This window comes from Muscardinus avellanarius, assembly GCF_963383645.1.
Source record: "Muscardinus avellanarius genome assembly, chromosome: 10".
NCBI lineage: Eukaryota > Metazoa > Chordata > Mammalia > Rodentia > Gliridae > Muscardinus > Muscardinus avellanarius.
In genome coordinates, this window is record NC_137796.1 from 65,789,210 (window position 1) to 65,804,675 (window position 15,466).

At 45.2% G+C, this 15,466-nt stretch overlaps 1 protein-coding gene across 1 annotated transcript; it reads left to right on the top strand.

Annotated features, from left to right (window-relative positions):
• Positions 1-355: 355 nt before the first annotated feature.
• FCAR (Fc alpha receptor) lies at positions 356-9,074 on the top strand (the record flags this gene model as incomplete). The annotated part of the gene is made up of 5 exons (XM_080703734.1): positions 356-389; positions 758-793; positions 4,615-4,899; positions 6,893-7,177; positions 8,860-9,074. The coding sequence occupies 5 exons, from the start codon at positions 356-358 to the stop codon at positions 9,072-9,074; spliced, it is 855 nt and encodes a 284-aa protein (XP_080559860.1).
• Positions 9,075-15,466: the final 6,392 nt, after the last annotated feature.

Genomic DNA, 15,466 nt, shown 5'->3' on the forward strand with positions numbered 1-15,466 from the left:
AGAGGACCTCACTAAGTAGCTGAGGCTGGCTGTAAACCTGCAATCCTCCAGTCTCAGCCTCCCAGGTACTGGGATTACAAACATGCACCACCACACCCGGCTCTTCCTCATAGATTTCAACACACCACTTGACACTCATCTGAAACATGAACAAGAATCTAGATGGCCTCTGGAACTCCACCCAAGAGCAGCCAGAACTGAGTTCTTTAGGAAGAGGCAGTTCCTCTTTGCTGTGAAGCAACAGAGACAGAAATTCTGTGATGACAGAATCTGACCTCACGGTTCCGGTCTTGTGTCTCTCATCCGCTCACATACTCCATCAGGAGGCCAGCAGGGCCGCGGCTGGGCCAGGAGCATGGCCCCCCTAAAGGCCACCCTTCTCTGTCTCGGTGAGTTCTGAAACAAAAATGGGCTCGGGGGGAATGGGGCCTCCCACCATAGCCACGCTTCCTCCGAACTTGAAGCCTGGATGAATCTGATCTCCTTAGTGGAAAGATGGCCTTTGCCTGGATGGCTTTAACTGTGTCTAAGTCCAGATTCGTTCACGGGGCTCAGGTCCCTCTATCCAAACCATGGCATTACTGTCTGGGACCCGCAATGGGCTGAAACTGAGAATGGGCCTCAGGACTGCTTGCTGGGAAAGAAAGAGGATGCGTGTACACACTGTATGTGTATGTCCTCTGCGGCCATTACCATGCGATCTGTTCTAGAGGCTGCAAACTGGAAGGTTGGTTCTTCACCGGTCTCTCTTTTCCAGTGCTCTGCCTGGGACAGAGAATTCAGGCACAGCAAGGTAAGAGCCTCCTAAGTCTCGCCCAGCCCTGCTAGACCCTCCCGGCAGCGTTTGGATAGAAGGAGCTGGAAGAGTTCTGAAACCCAGAGAGATTCCAGTTTTATTCCCCCTACTAGTTGCTTCTTCTGGGTTTCACTTGCATAATGTCTGCCTTTCTTTCTTTCTTTTTGCTTTTTGTTTTTATTCTTTTGTGTGTGCGTATGGTACTGGGGCATTCTACCTCCAAGATACACCCTCAGCCCTATTTTTTATTCTTTATTTTGTTTTGTTTTGGTTTGGTTTTTATGGTGGTACTGGGGTTCCTGGAAGCCCTTCTACCTCCAGGCTATACTCCCAGACCTATTTTATACTTTTTTTTTTAAATTTGGAAACAGGGTCTCTTAAACCAGCGTGGCTGGCTTCGAACCTGTGCGATCCTCCTGTCTCCGCCTCCCAAGCGTTGGGATTACAAGCGTGTGCCACCACACTCGGTTTATTCTTTATTTTGAAACAGGGTCTCACTGAGTTGCAAAGGGTCTCGCTAAGTAGCTGCGGTTGTCCACGAATCATGATAATCTCAGCCTCCCAAATGCTGGGATTACAAGCGTGCACCACCACACTCAGCTCCTGTTTTTTATTGTTGTTTTTGGTGCTAGGGATTAAACCCAGGCCATTCTACCTCTGAGCTATGCCTCCAGTCCTATTTTTTTTTTTTTTGAAACAGGGTCTGTGTAGGTTGCTGAGGGTCTAGCTAAATTGCAGAGGCTGGCCTTGAACCTGTAATCCTCCTGTCTCAGCCTCCCAAGTACTGGGATTACAGGAATGAGCCACCAAACTCAGCTTTCCTTGCAAGATTTCTATCTCGCTTGGGCAACTCCGGACCCATGTAGAGTTAAAGTCAGCCTCGTCAGCAGTGTGTCCATCAATGTCTGGATGTTACTGGATGTTCACAGGTAACAGTAATGAGGAAGTCAGGCATTGTCTTTGCCCAATATCCTTCTCTATGTCGATTCCCTCTATTTTTACAACCTAATTATCCAGAGTCTGCTCACTCTACTTACTTAAAAGGAGGCTGCAAAAGCCAGGTGTGATGGCGTATGCTTGTAATCCCAGCATTAAGGATGCTGAGACAGAAGGATTGCAATTCACAGACAGCCTCAGCTTTTCTTTCTTTTTTTTTTTTTTTTTTTTTTTTGCGGGTCTGAGGATGGAACCCAGAGGCATTTGACCTCTGAGCTACATCCCCTGCCCTATTTTTTATTCTTTATTTTGAAGCAGGGTCTCACTGAGTTGTGAAGGCCCTCGCTAAGTAGCTGAGGCTGTCCGCGAACCACGATCCTCCGGTCTCAGCCTCCCAAATTACAAGTGTGCTGGGATTACAAGTGTGCGCCACCACGCCCAGCTTAGCCTCAGCTATTTAGTGAGGCCCTCTGCAGCTTAGTGAGACCCTGTTTCAAAATAAAGAATACAAAATAGGGCAGGGGGTGTAGCTCGGAGGTCAAATGCCCCTGGGTTCCATCCCCAGACCTACCAAAAAAAAAAAAAAAGGAGGCTGCCTGAGTCTAATCCTGTGGTCTACTTTCTATTTCTATACTCTGCTCCAGTGCTGAATCCTAAAGTAAGCACCAAATAGCCCTAAAGACTAATCAATCCTAAAGTAAGCACCAAGTAGTACTAAGGTAAGCACTAAGAAGTACTAAGGTACCACCCTACATTCTGTCGCCCCATCTGCTGCCTTGGCCTCCCCACTCCCCCACAGATGTGAACCTCATGTCCATCTATGTCTTCTCTCCTCCACATCCCTCTAAAGACTGTAACTTGGAGTGTTTCTGTGTTTCAGATACAACTGTGTTTATCTCCGTCCTGCAACTACTCTTAGTCAGGCCCACCAGCTTCTCCAGGACCACCCAGCACTGCCCACCCTGGCCGTGTCTATCCTCCCCTAGTGCAACTTCCACCTCCCTCTGGGGCTCCAATCCTCTCTCGTGCTGACCTTAATTTCTTTTTCTTTTTCTTTTTTGGCGGTACTGGGGTTCCTGGAAGCCCTTATACCTCCAGGCTACACTCCCAGACCTATTTTTACATTTTTATTTGGAAACAGGGTCTCCTAAGCCAGCCCGCGTGGCTGGCTTCGAACCTGCGCGATCCTCCTGTCTCTGCCTCCCAAGCGCGGGGATTACAAGCGTGCGCCACCACGCCCGGCTGACCTTAATTTCTTTCTTCTTCACTTGCTGCAGTTTATCAGCTCTGGGCCTTTCCCTGTGGCCCCTTCTGTCTGCAGCACTCCAACCCTGCTGCATGCCCAGAAACCACACACACCACGTCTTAGCCTCCATTCTGTTGCCAGTATCCAGTTCTACAGCGCTGTGCTACAACTTTAGGGAGTCGGGAGGCTGAGGCAGGAGGATTGCAGGTTCAAGGCAGCCTGGGCAACTTAGCCAGACCTGCCTCGAGTGTGTGTGTGTGTGTGTGTGTGTGTGTGTGTGTGTGTGTGTGTGCACGCACTTGTGATGGGAACGAAACCAAGAGGCATTCTATCTGAGCTACACTCCAAGCTCTATTTTATTTTTTATTTGGAAACAGGGTCTCACTGAATTACCTAGAGCCTTGCTAAGTTGCCAAGGCTGGCCTCAAACCTGCGATCCTTGTGTCAAAATAAAACATAAAAAGCCCAGTGGCAGAGTTCTTGCCTAGCATGCATGAGTCCCTAGATTCAATCCCTAGTAGGAGAAAGAAAGAAAGAAAAGGAAGGAAGGGAGGGAGGGAAGGAAGGAGGAAGGGAAGGAAGAAGAAAGGAAGGAAGGTAGGAAAGAGAAAGAAAGAAAGAAAGAAAGAAGGAAGGAAGGAAGGAAGGAAGGAAGGAAGGAAGGAAGAAAGAAAGAAAGAAAGGAGAGAGAGAGAAAATAATATTATAGGGTTTCTATATGGAGAGCTTAAAATGTTGTAAAGAAGCCAGTGTGGTGGTACACACCTGTAATCTTAGTACTTGGGAGGCTGAGACAGGAAGATCACAGATTCAAGGACAACCTTAAGAAGCAGTGAGGCCCTCATCTAGTGAGACCCTGTTTCAAAATAAAAATAAAATAGGACTGAGGGTGTCGCTCAGGAGATTGAACTCCTGGGTTCAATCTCCAGGACCACAAAAAAAATGTTGTAAATAGATTTTAATTATGGTTATACAACATAATGAATGTAATTAATGCCAATAAAATAATGGTCGATGAATTAAGGTTAAATATATTTAAAGCCGGGCATGGTGGCACATGCTTGGCTAAGACAGGAGGATCACAGGTTCTAGGACAGCCTCAGCAAGTAATATAACTCTTATCAACCTGTGAGACCCTATTTCAAAGTAAAAATTTTACAAACAGGGCTGGGGATATAGCTCGGCGGTAGAATGCCCCTGAGTTCATTCCCTAGTACCACAAAAAATTAAGTGGCAAGTTTTATTTATGCATAAAACACAAAAAATAAGGAAATAATTACAGTTCCTTCCCACTTGAATTCTCTTATTACACACACACACACACACACACACACACACACACACACACCAAAAAAAAAAGGAAAACTTGAAGCTGGGTGTGGTGGCGCAGGCTTATAATCCCAGCATTTGGGAGGCTGAGACAGGAGGACCCGGGTTCAAAGACAGCCTCAGCTACTTAGTGAGGCCCTTTGCAAGTCATTTAGACCCTGTTTCAAAATAAAGAATAAAAAGTAGTGCGGGGGGTGTAACTCGGAGGTAGACTGTTCCTGGGTTCCATCCCCAGTACCGCCAAAAAAAAAAAAAAAAAACTTGGTCGCACCATGGAGGCCCCCTGAATCCAGCTCTTTCCTTCCAGGGGACTTCCCCATTCCCATCATCTCTGCAGTTCCAGGCTCTGTGGTTCCCTGGAATGAGCCTGTGAAGATCCTGTGCCATGGAACAAACCAGTCCTTCCTGTACCATCTGCTGGTGCTGGAGAATGCCACACACAGGGTGGTAGAAGAGAAACTGGGGTTTCAGAAGGAGGCTGAATTTGTCATCAACCACATGAACACAAGCTCTGCTGGGTGTTATCGGTGCCAATATAGGAAAGAGTACAACTGGTCAGAGCTAAGTGGACCCCTGGAGCTGGTGGTGACCGGTAAGGAGATACTGGGGGCTCCAGCCCTTTGTTTGATTTATTTACTTATTTTTAAATAAATTTTTGTGGTACTGGGGATGGAATCCAGGGGCATTCTACCTTCGAGCTACATCCCCAGCCCTATTTTTAATTCTTTGAAACCAGCCCCACTGAGTTGCAGAGGGCCTCACTAAGTAGTCGAGGCTGGCTGCAAACTGCGATCCTCCTGTCTCAGCCTCCCGAATGCTGGGATTACGAGCGTGTGCCACCGTACACGGCCTCAAATAATTTTTATTGGTGCAATATAATAGTACATGGTAGTGAGGTTCCTAGTGATGTATTCATGTATGCACATAACATTAGTTGATGTTTTCTTCCCTGTGACTCCTTTTTCCTCCCCTCCTTCATCCCTGCCCATGATAGTGAGGTTTTTGGCGATACATTCATATAGGCACGTAATAGCCATGGTGTTTTACTCAACTATAATAAAGAACAAAAGTGAATCATTTGCATAAAAATGATGGAACTGGAGAGCATCATCCTATGTGAGATCCGCCAGTCTCAGAAAATCAATTTTTAAAAATTTAGCTGGGTATGGTGGTGCACATCTGTAATCCGAGTACTTGAAAGGTTGAGAACAGGAGGTTTGCAGATTTGAAACCAGCCTCAGTAATGGAACAAGACTCTCAGCAACTTAGCAAGACCCTGTTTCAAAATAAAGAATTAAAAAATAGGGCTGGGGTGCAGCTCGGAGGTAGAATGCCCCTGGGTTCCATCCCAGTAGTACAAAAAAATTAAAAAATAAAAATGGCTGGGAGTGTAGCTCAGAAGTAAAATGCCTCTAGTTTAATCCCCAGTACCAAAAAAATTAATTAATTTTAAAAAATTTTAAAGGCCTGGGGGTAGCCAGGTGTGGTGGCACATACCTGTAATCTCAGTACTTGGGAGGCTGAGATAGGAGGATCACAGGTTTCAGGACAGCATCAGCAACTTAGCAAAACTCTCAGCAACTTAATGAGACCCTGTTTCAAAAAACAACAACAAAAAATAATAAAACAGCTAGGGGTATAGCTTGGAAGTAGAACACCCCTGTTCAATCCTTAGTACCACAAAGGGGGACCAAGGGTATATCTCAATAGTAGAACACCTCTGGGTTCAGTCCCTGGTATGAAAAATAGAAAAATAAAAAATAGTAAAAATAATTGAGAGGTCTAAGAAAATTTAAAGTAACTTTCGTGGAACTTATCAAATTTTTAACTCATGCAAATTTTTTTGGTGTGGTACTGGGATTCCTGGAAGCCCTTCTACCTCCGGGCTACACTCTCAGACCTATTTTATACTTTTTTAAATTTGGTCTCTTAAACCAGCGCAGCAGGCCTCGAACCTGCGCGATCCTCCTGTCTCCGCCTCCCAAGCCTGGGGATTACAAGCGTGCGCCACCATGCCCGGCTCATGCAAATTTTAATAGAAGGGACATGGCAAAGGCCTTCTAGAATTCACACTGAAGTCGGGCGTGGTGGTGCACGCTTGTGATCCGGTACTTGGGAGGCTGAGACAGGAGGATCGCAGGTTCCATGGTATCCTTGACAATTAGGGAGACTCGAGACCCTGCTTCAAACTAAAAAATAGAATAGGGCTGGGGATGCGGTTTAGAGGTAGAACTGACCTGGGTTCAATCCCCAGTACCCCCCCCCACACACACACACACTCAAATTCACATTCAGATACATTTGATTTTAAGTAATTCACTGCACCATTGAAGCAGAAAACAGCTGGGTTTCTAAATGTTAGGAATACTGTCTGATTGCATTGTACCACATGCATTAGGTTTGACTTCTACCATATTGTGCAGCCTGACAAAAATAAAACAAATAGAAATCTGCTATAAAATAGCTGGCCATCTTGCGGAAATTTTATAAAATGAAGGACTGCTTTTTGTTTGATGAGTGTGTGAGTAAATAACTTTTAAAGAAGGGAAAAGCTCTTACCAACGGGCAACTGTCTTCTGTGTCAGGCTTGTACGACAAGCCCTTCCTCTCCTCAGACCAGCACCTCGTGGTACTGCCGGGAGACAAGGTTTCCTTCCAGTGCAATTCAATACACATCCCATTCGACAGATTTTCTCTGGTTAAGGAAGGAGAAGCTTCTCTGCCACAGCACCAATGGAGGCACCCGGGCAACTTCATCCTGGGTCCTGTGAACCACAGCTTTGCAGGGAGCTACAGGTGCTACGGCTGGCACAGCAACCGGCCCTATGTGTGGTCGGCCCCCAGTGACGCTCTGAAGCTCGTTGTCGCAGGTAGGTACATCCAACCCAGCAGCCCAGCATCCTCCAGGGCCATCCCCAGGCAGGAATGTGAGGAGGTGCCCTGAGAAAGAAAAGCAGGGTGGCAAAGACTCATGTACCCTAGCTGTGAAGATGAGGCACACCTGTCTCTTTTTCACAAGCTTAAGTGTAGCTGGAAATCCTTACACTAACCTTCAGTTCTAGAATCCACCGTGAGCAACGGGAAACCCATGGCTCATAGAAAGACTCTAAAGATGCCGGGCATGGTGGGGCATGCTTGTAATCCCAGCATTAGGGAGGCTGAGACAGGAGGGTCGCAATTCACGGACAGCCTCGGCTACTTAGTGAGGCCCTGTTTCAAAATAAAGAATAAAAAATAGGGCTGGATGCCGGGCGTGGTGGCCCACGCTTGTAATCCCAGCATTCGGAAGGCTGAGACCAGAGAATCGCTGTTTGCGGACAGCCTCAACTACTTAGGGAGGCCCTCTGCGACTTAGTGAGACCCTGTTTCAAAATAAATAATTTTTAAAAATAGGGCAGGGGGTGTGGCTTGGAGGTCAAATGTCCCTGGGTTCCATCCCCAATAAAAAAAAAAAAAAAAAAGGACTGGAGGTATAGCTCAAAGGTAGAATGCCCCTGGGTTCCATCCCCAATACTGCAAAAAAAAAAAAAAAATTTTTTTTTAATTTAAAAAAGAAAAGCCGGGCATGGTGGCGCACGCTTGTAATCCCCACGCTCGGGAGGCTGAGACAGGAGGATCGCACGGGTTCAAAGCCAGCCTCAGCTACTTAGTGAGGCTCTCAGCAACTTAGTGAGACCCTGTTTCCAAATAAAATATATATTTTTTAAAAAAAGGTCTGGGAGTATAGCCCAGAAGTAGAAAGCCTCTGGGTTCCACCCCCAGTACTACCAAAAAAAAAAAAAAGACTCTAAAGAACTGTATCATGAGCCTTGCTTTTATGTCATGTGCATACCTCCCTCTATTTGGAGGGAGAAGATGAGACTTGTGGCAGAAGAAAGCAATTGCTGCCCGTTGTACAAGGTGAAGTCCTTCATCTCTTCCATCGACCTCTCCAAGAAGCTAGCAGAGAAATGGCAAAAGAAAATGTGGGCGTTCTACCTCTGAGCTACATCCCCAGCTCTTTTGATTCCGAAACAGCGTCTAGCTATGTTGCCGGAGGAGTCTCACTAAGTTGACCCCTCAAACCCTCGATCCTCCTGTCTAAGCCTCCCAAGTATGGGGAGCACAGGTGTGAGCTACCACACCTAGCAAACTTTCTTAAATTTACCGAAAATTTTCCCCTACTTACTTATTTCCCAGGTACCAACAGGTATCTAACTTCTGTCATCTGTGAGAAGAACACACATCGTTGTGTGAAGTTAGGACGGTTTGGAGGAGAAAATTTAGAGTCCCGGACATAGAGAGGTGTCACAGAAACACGCGTAGGCAGTCAGTGAGACCAGCAAGTGAAGCGAGAAGGGAGAGAGAACACACCTCCCCGTGGCCACCTCTTCCTCACGGCTTGCACACCAGGGAGCTGGTGCTAGTGAGCCAGTGGGCTCCTGCGGAGGGGTCTCAGGGGGCCACATTTTGGCAAGCAGACAGGGATAGGGGCCTCTATTTCAGGGTTCTGGCGTTGGGATGGAATGGAACGCGACCAACAGTCATCCATCTCTTTCATTTATGTCTCTAGACTCCGGGCATGGGGATTACACCGTGGGGAACTCCATCCGGATGGGTGTGGCTGGACTGGTCCTCGTGGCCCTCCTGGCGGTACTAGCTGAAAATTGGCACAGCCGCAGGGCACCGCACGAGGAGGGCTGGCAGGACCTGGCTGGACCTAGCTGGAGCTCACACAAGTGCCACATGGAGGACACCTTCGGGCTAACCCCTAGGGGTGGCAGGTGAATACCCAGAGCTGCGGGGGATGTGTGGGACCTGCACAGAGACTCAGCAAGAAAGAGGCGCCGAGAGTTTGTGTCCTTCTCACAACAAGACAGAGCGCTTTCTTAGGCAGATGCACTACTATTTGCACTCTGTCTTTCTGAACATTAGCTGCAATTTCTTCTCTTCATCTGTCTTCTGGTTTCGTAGAGATTTAGTTTATTTACCGTGTGTGTGTGTGTGTGTGTGTGTGTGTGTGTGTGTGTGTGTGTGTTACTAGGGATTAAACCCAGGGGCATATTTATTTATTTATTTATTTATTTATTTATTTTTATTTTTGGTGGTACTGGGAGTGGAACCCAGGGGCTTTCTACCTCCGAGCTCTATCTCCAGTCCTATTTTTTATTCTTTATTTTGAAACAGGGTCTCACTAAATTGCAGAAGGTCTCACTAAGCAGCCGAGGCTGTCCGCGAACCGCAATCCACCTGTCTAAGCCTCCTAAGTACTGGGATTACAAGCATGCGCCACTACACCCAGTTTGTTTTTGGTTTTTGATTGAACCCAGGGGCTCTACCTCCAAGCCACACTCTCAGTCCTATTTTATTTTTATTTTGAAAAAAGTTCTTGCTAAGTTGCCGAGAGTCTTGCTGAGTAGCAGAGGCTGAGCTCAAACCTGAGATCCTCCTGTCGGAGCCTCCCAAGTACTGGGATTGTAGGCATAGCTACCATGTCCAGCTTGCTCTCTTAATTTCTCTTATTTTAATGTTCTTTAAATATGCCTCCACTAGCCGGGCGTGGTGGTGCACGCTTGTAATCCCAGCACTGGGAGGCTGAGACAGGAGGATCACACAGGTTCAAAGCCAGCGTCAGCTACTTAGTGAGGCTCTCAGCAACTTAGTGAGACCCTGTTTCCAAATAAAGTATAAAATAGGTCTGGGAGTATAGCCCGGAGGTAGAAAGCCCCTGGGTTCCACTCCCAGTACCACCAAAAATAAATAAAAATAAATAAATAAATGAATAAATAAATAAATAAATAAATATGCCTCCACTAAATATATGTAATTAATAAGCCGGCTGAAAACAGTCACCCCCACCCCCACACACACACACTTGGTCTTTAAGGTATCTCTTTTATCTATCTATCACTTCAATAAATAACTGCAAAAAATGGAAGTTATACTTTTTTATTTTTTGCGGGTCTGGGGATGGAACCCAGGGTCATTTGACCTCCGAACTACACCCCCTGCCCATTTTTTATTCTTTATTTTGAAACCGGGTCTCACTGAGTTGCAGAGGGCCTCCCTAAGTAGCTGAGGCTGTCCGCGAACCGCAATCCTCCAGGTCTCAGCCCCCCTGAATGCTGGTATTACAAGTGTGCGTCACCATGCCCGGCGGAAGTTATACTTTTCTGTGGGTGTTATTCACATTAAACAACCTTTTTCTGGGTGCAGAGTTTCATTTTGCAAGAGGAAAAGTCTGGGAGATCTGTTTTATAACAAGGTGAGCACACATAACACTACTCAACTGTGCACTTGACTGTAATGTCCTGTGTATTTCAAAGACCTACAGGAAAAATTCTGAACGTTTTCATGTCACAGGAGTGATAAATATTTGAGGAGATATATTTAACCTGACTTAAACATTCCACAGTAAATGTGTATCAAAATATCATCATACTGGCCGGGCGTGGTGGCACACGCTTGTCATCCCCGTGCTTGGGAGGCAGAGACAGGTGGATCACACAGGTTCGTAGTCAGCCGCGCTGGCTTAAGAGACCCTGTTTCCAAATAAATAAAAATATCATCATACTGTATCCAAAAAATATGAACAATTTTTATACATCAGTTTTGGTTTTTTGTTGTTGTTGTTCTATGGAGGTGGGGTGTACTGAGGATTGAAGCCCGGGGCATTCTACCTGTAAGCTACACTCTCAGCCCTTTTGGGGTTTTTTTTAATTTTAAAACAAGGTCTTGCTAAATTGTTAAAGGTCTCTCTAAGTTGCTGAGACTGACCTCAAACCTGCCATTCTGCTGTTTAAGCCTCCCAAGTACTGAAATTATAGGCATGCCGGGCGTGGTGGCGCACGCTTGTAATCCCCGCGCTTGGGAGGCAGAGACAGGAGGATCATGCAGGTTCGAAGCCAGCCGCGTGCGCTGGCTTAGGAGACCCTGTTTCCAAATAAAAATGTAAAAAAATAGGTCTGGGAGTGTAGCCCGGAGGTAGAAGGGCTTCCAGGAACCCCAGTACCACCAGAAAGAAAGGAAGGAAGGAAGGAAGGAAGGAAGGAAGGAAGGAAGGAAAGAAATTATAGGCATGCACCACCATGCCTGGCTTTTATGTATCCATTTTAAAATGAAATTAATTTAAATTTTAAAAGCGGTTAAGGTGGTAAATTTTATGTTTTCTTTATCACAACTGCTAAAAGTACTTTGTGGTTTATATAGAGAAAATAGACTAGCGGTTGCCCAAAGCCGAGAGTAGTTGTATAGACTGCCTGTGACAAAAACATTCTAAAATTAGATTGTGGTAATGGCTTCACCAACTCTGAATATGCAGCTTAAACCATTGCGTTATGAACTTTAAATGGGTATATTGTATATATGTATTTATATATACACACATACATATGTGTAGCTGAGAGTATAGCTCAGAGGTAGAATGTCCTTGGGCTCAATCTCCAGTACCACCCCCCATTATAGAACAAAAATCCAAAACTGATACATAAAAATTGTCTACATTTATGGGATACAGGATGATAATGTTTGATACATATTTACATTGAGCAATGTTTAAATCATGCTAAATATATCTCCTCATATATATATATACACAAATATATCCATATACATATATACAAATATATCCATATATAATATATATACATATATATGTGTATATGTATATGTGTGTATATATATACATATATATAATATATATTTGTGTCTATGTGTGGTAATATGGATTGAACCCAGAGGCATTCTACCTCTTAGCTATACCCCCAGCCCAATTTTTTTTTTTAATTTGGAAAAAGGGTCTTGCTAAGTTGCGCTATCTATTTTAAAGTATAGAGCCTGGTGTAGTGATCACACTTGGAGTCCCAGCTACTCAGGAGGCTGAGGCAGGAGGATTTAACATTCTAGGCTAGCCTGGGAAACAAGATAAAAAATAAATAAATAAAAGGAGCTGTGTATATAGCTCAGTGGTAGAGTGCTTCCTAGCATGTCTGAGACCCTGGTTCAATTCCCAGGACTGGGAAGTGGGGCTGTAATGAGTAAAGACAGAAGGAAGGAGATAGAAGTTAGAAAAATTACCAGTAAATATCACTGTAATAACTGCTACAGTCAAGAGTCCCCAATATAGGCTAAAATGAATGAATGAAAATTTAAGGAAGGTGAGCCAGGCGTGGTGGCACACACTTGTAATCCCAGCATTTGGGAGGCTGAGACCGGAGGATCACAGTTCGAAGACAGCCTCAGCTACTTAGTGAGGCCCTCTGCAACTCAGTGATACCCCTTTTTTTTTTTAAAATAAAGAATAAAAAATAAGGCTGAAGGGGTAGAATACCCCTTGTTCCATCCCCGGTACCTTAAAAAATTAAGGAAGAAAACAATATTTACATAGTTTCAAAGTATCTCCCTCAAATATGTATGAACTACAAGAAGAAAAATTAGTAACTTTTACAATGAAGAAACCTGGCATATACCTCCTTAACTACGAGATCAAGGTTATCAAGAGTGATAAGACAAACTGGCCCCTTGTCATCTCTGTCGCAATGCCCTGAGAAGACATACGACCTCTTCCAAACACCCACAGTCCAGTGTCATCATGAGAGCTACCAGACAGACCTACTTTGAGGGCATCTCTTTTTGTGTGTGGCACTGGGGATTGAATCCCAGGGCATTCTACCTCGAAGCTACACCCCAAGCCCTATTTTATTTTTATTTGGAAACAGGGACTCACTAGGTTGATGAGTCTCGCTACTTGTTGAGGCTGTCCTTGAACCTGTCATCCTCCTGTCTCAGCCACCCATGTACTAGAATGACAAGTGTGTGCCACCACGCCCAGAGAGGGCATTTTATAAATACCCATCCTGTTCTCTTCAAAAGCTTTCAGTTCGTGAAATACTGAAGAACTGCTACAGACTGGAGGAGATGAAAGAGAAATAAAATTAAATGTAATATGAGCCGGACATGATGGAACATGCCTATAATCCCATTACTTGGGAGGCTGAGATAGGGGGATCATAGGTTTGAGGATGGCCTCAGCAAGTAGTGAGACTCTCATCAGCTTAGCGAGATCCTATTTCAAAAAATAAACATAGTTGGGGGGGGTGGCGCACACTTGTAATCGCAGCATTTGGGAGGCTGAGACAGGAGGATGGCGGTTTGCGGCCAGCCTCAGCTACTTAGTGAGGCCCTTTGCAACTCGGTGAAATCCTGTTTCAAAATAAAGGATAAAAAAGAGGGCAAGGGGTGTGGCTAAAAGGTAGAATGCCCCCTGGGTTCCATCCCCAGCACCACAAAAAAGTAAATAAAATAAAATAAAATAAATATAAAATTGGGTTGAGAATTGGGCGTGGTGGCACATGCTTGTAATCCCAGTACTTGAGAGGTTGAGACAGGAGGATTGCTATTTGCGGAGAGCCTCAGCTATTTAGTAAGGCCCTCTGCAACTTCGTGAGACCTTGTTTCAAAATAAAGAATAATAATAAAAAAAAAAATAGGGCTGGAGGTGTAGTTCAGAGATAGAATGCCCCTGGTTTCAATCCCCAGTACCAAAAAAAAAAAAAAAAAAAATCAGGCTGGGGGTGTAGCTTGAAGTGCTGATGAGGTAGATTAGAAGTAAAATTTTAGGTAGAAACGAGACCCATTGGGAAGAAAAGAAAAAATATGATTTTAAAATCTGCAATCTTCAGATTTAGATTAGTAACAGAGCTTGGTTATTCTTAAAAAGCTAGGCCTATACCTTTAAATCATAATGGGCTGGCTCAGGAAATTCCTGAGGTGATTAAACCTGAGAGACTTTCAACTTTTGTCTGCCTTCAGGAAGATCCCCCCAAAAAAACTTTTATTAAACAGCCCTGCACCCAGGCTTCATGTCTCTGCTCCCTGGGATTCTTATCTAAAAGGAATTCCCATCTTTTGTGAACCAGAAAGCTTCAAAGAAGGAGCCCACCATCTCATGTGCTCTGACCACCCTCTTTCTAGTAAGCCCTATTAATAAAAAATAAAAAAAGTCTAGCCGGGCGTGGTGGCACACGCTTGTAATCCCAGCATTTGGGAGCCTGAGACAGGAGGATCGTAGTTCGAGGACAGCCTCAGCTACTTAGTGAGGCCCTTTGCAACTCAGTGAGACCCTGTTTCAAAATAAAGATTAAAAAACAGGGTTGGGAGTGTGACTCGAAGGTAGAGTGCCCCTGGGTTCCATCCCCAGTACCACAAAGAAAAAAAAAGTCTAGATTTGAGGTGCTCTTGGCCATTTTGGGGCCATAGGGCCACTTTGGGGGCCATAGGGCCATTTTGGGGCAGCTCATGGACACTCTGAGCAGCATTTTGCAGCTGTCTCTCTCCTTGCAGTCACTCTCATGCTCTGGGATTGGCCCACGTTTCCCTTGAACATGTATCTTTACTTGAATTAAAACCCTTGCCTTTATCTCTGACTGGCACGTATTGAAATTCTCTTCACCGCGAACCCACAGAAGTTATCCTGCTGTCCCATGACACTACCATAAATTAATAAATAAATACCCATCCTGTTTTCTTCAAAAATTTTCTGTTCATGAAAGAACTACCGCAGACTGGAGACTTAAAGAGAAATAAAATTAAATGTAATATGAGCCGGATGTGGTGGCGCACACTTGTAATCCCAGTACTTGGGAAGCTGAGACAGGAGGATCACAAGTTTGAGGCCAGCCTCAGCAACTTAGGGAGACTCTCAGCAACTTAGTGAGACCCTGATTCAAAACAAAACTAAGCCAGGTATGGTGGAGCACACCTGTAACCCCAGTGCTTGGGAGACTGAGACAGGAGAATCACAGGTTCAAAGCAAGCCTCGGCAACTTAGTGAGACCTTGTTTCAAAAATAAAATAGAGCTGGAGGCATATAGCTCAGAGGTACAATGACCCTGGGTTTAATCCCTAGCACCACACACACACACACACACACACACACACACACACACACACACATAAAAAAATGGGCTGGGGGTAAAAATGGGCTGGAGGTGTAGCTGGAAGGCAGAAAACCCCTGGGTTCAATCCTCAATACAAGAAGGTGGAGGAGGAGGAGGAGGAGGAGGAGGAGGAGGAGGAGGAGGAGGAGGAGGAGGCGGCTGCTGCGGCAATGAGGAGCTCAGAACTCCATTAGCCTACATGTTGGGGAAACCAGTAGCGGCACTGGAACGGAAAAGTGAACA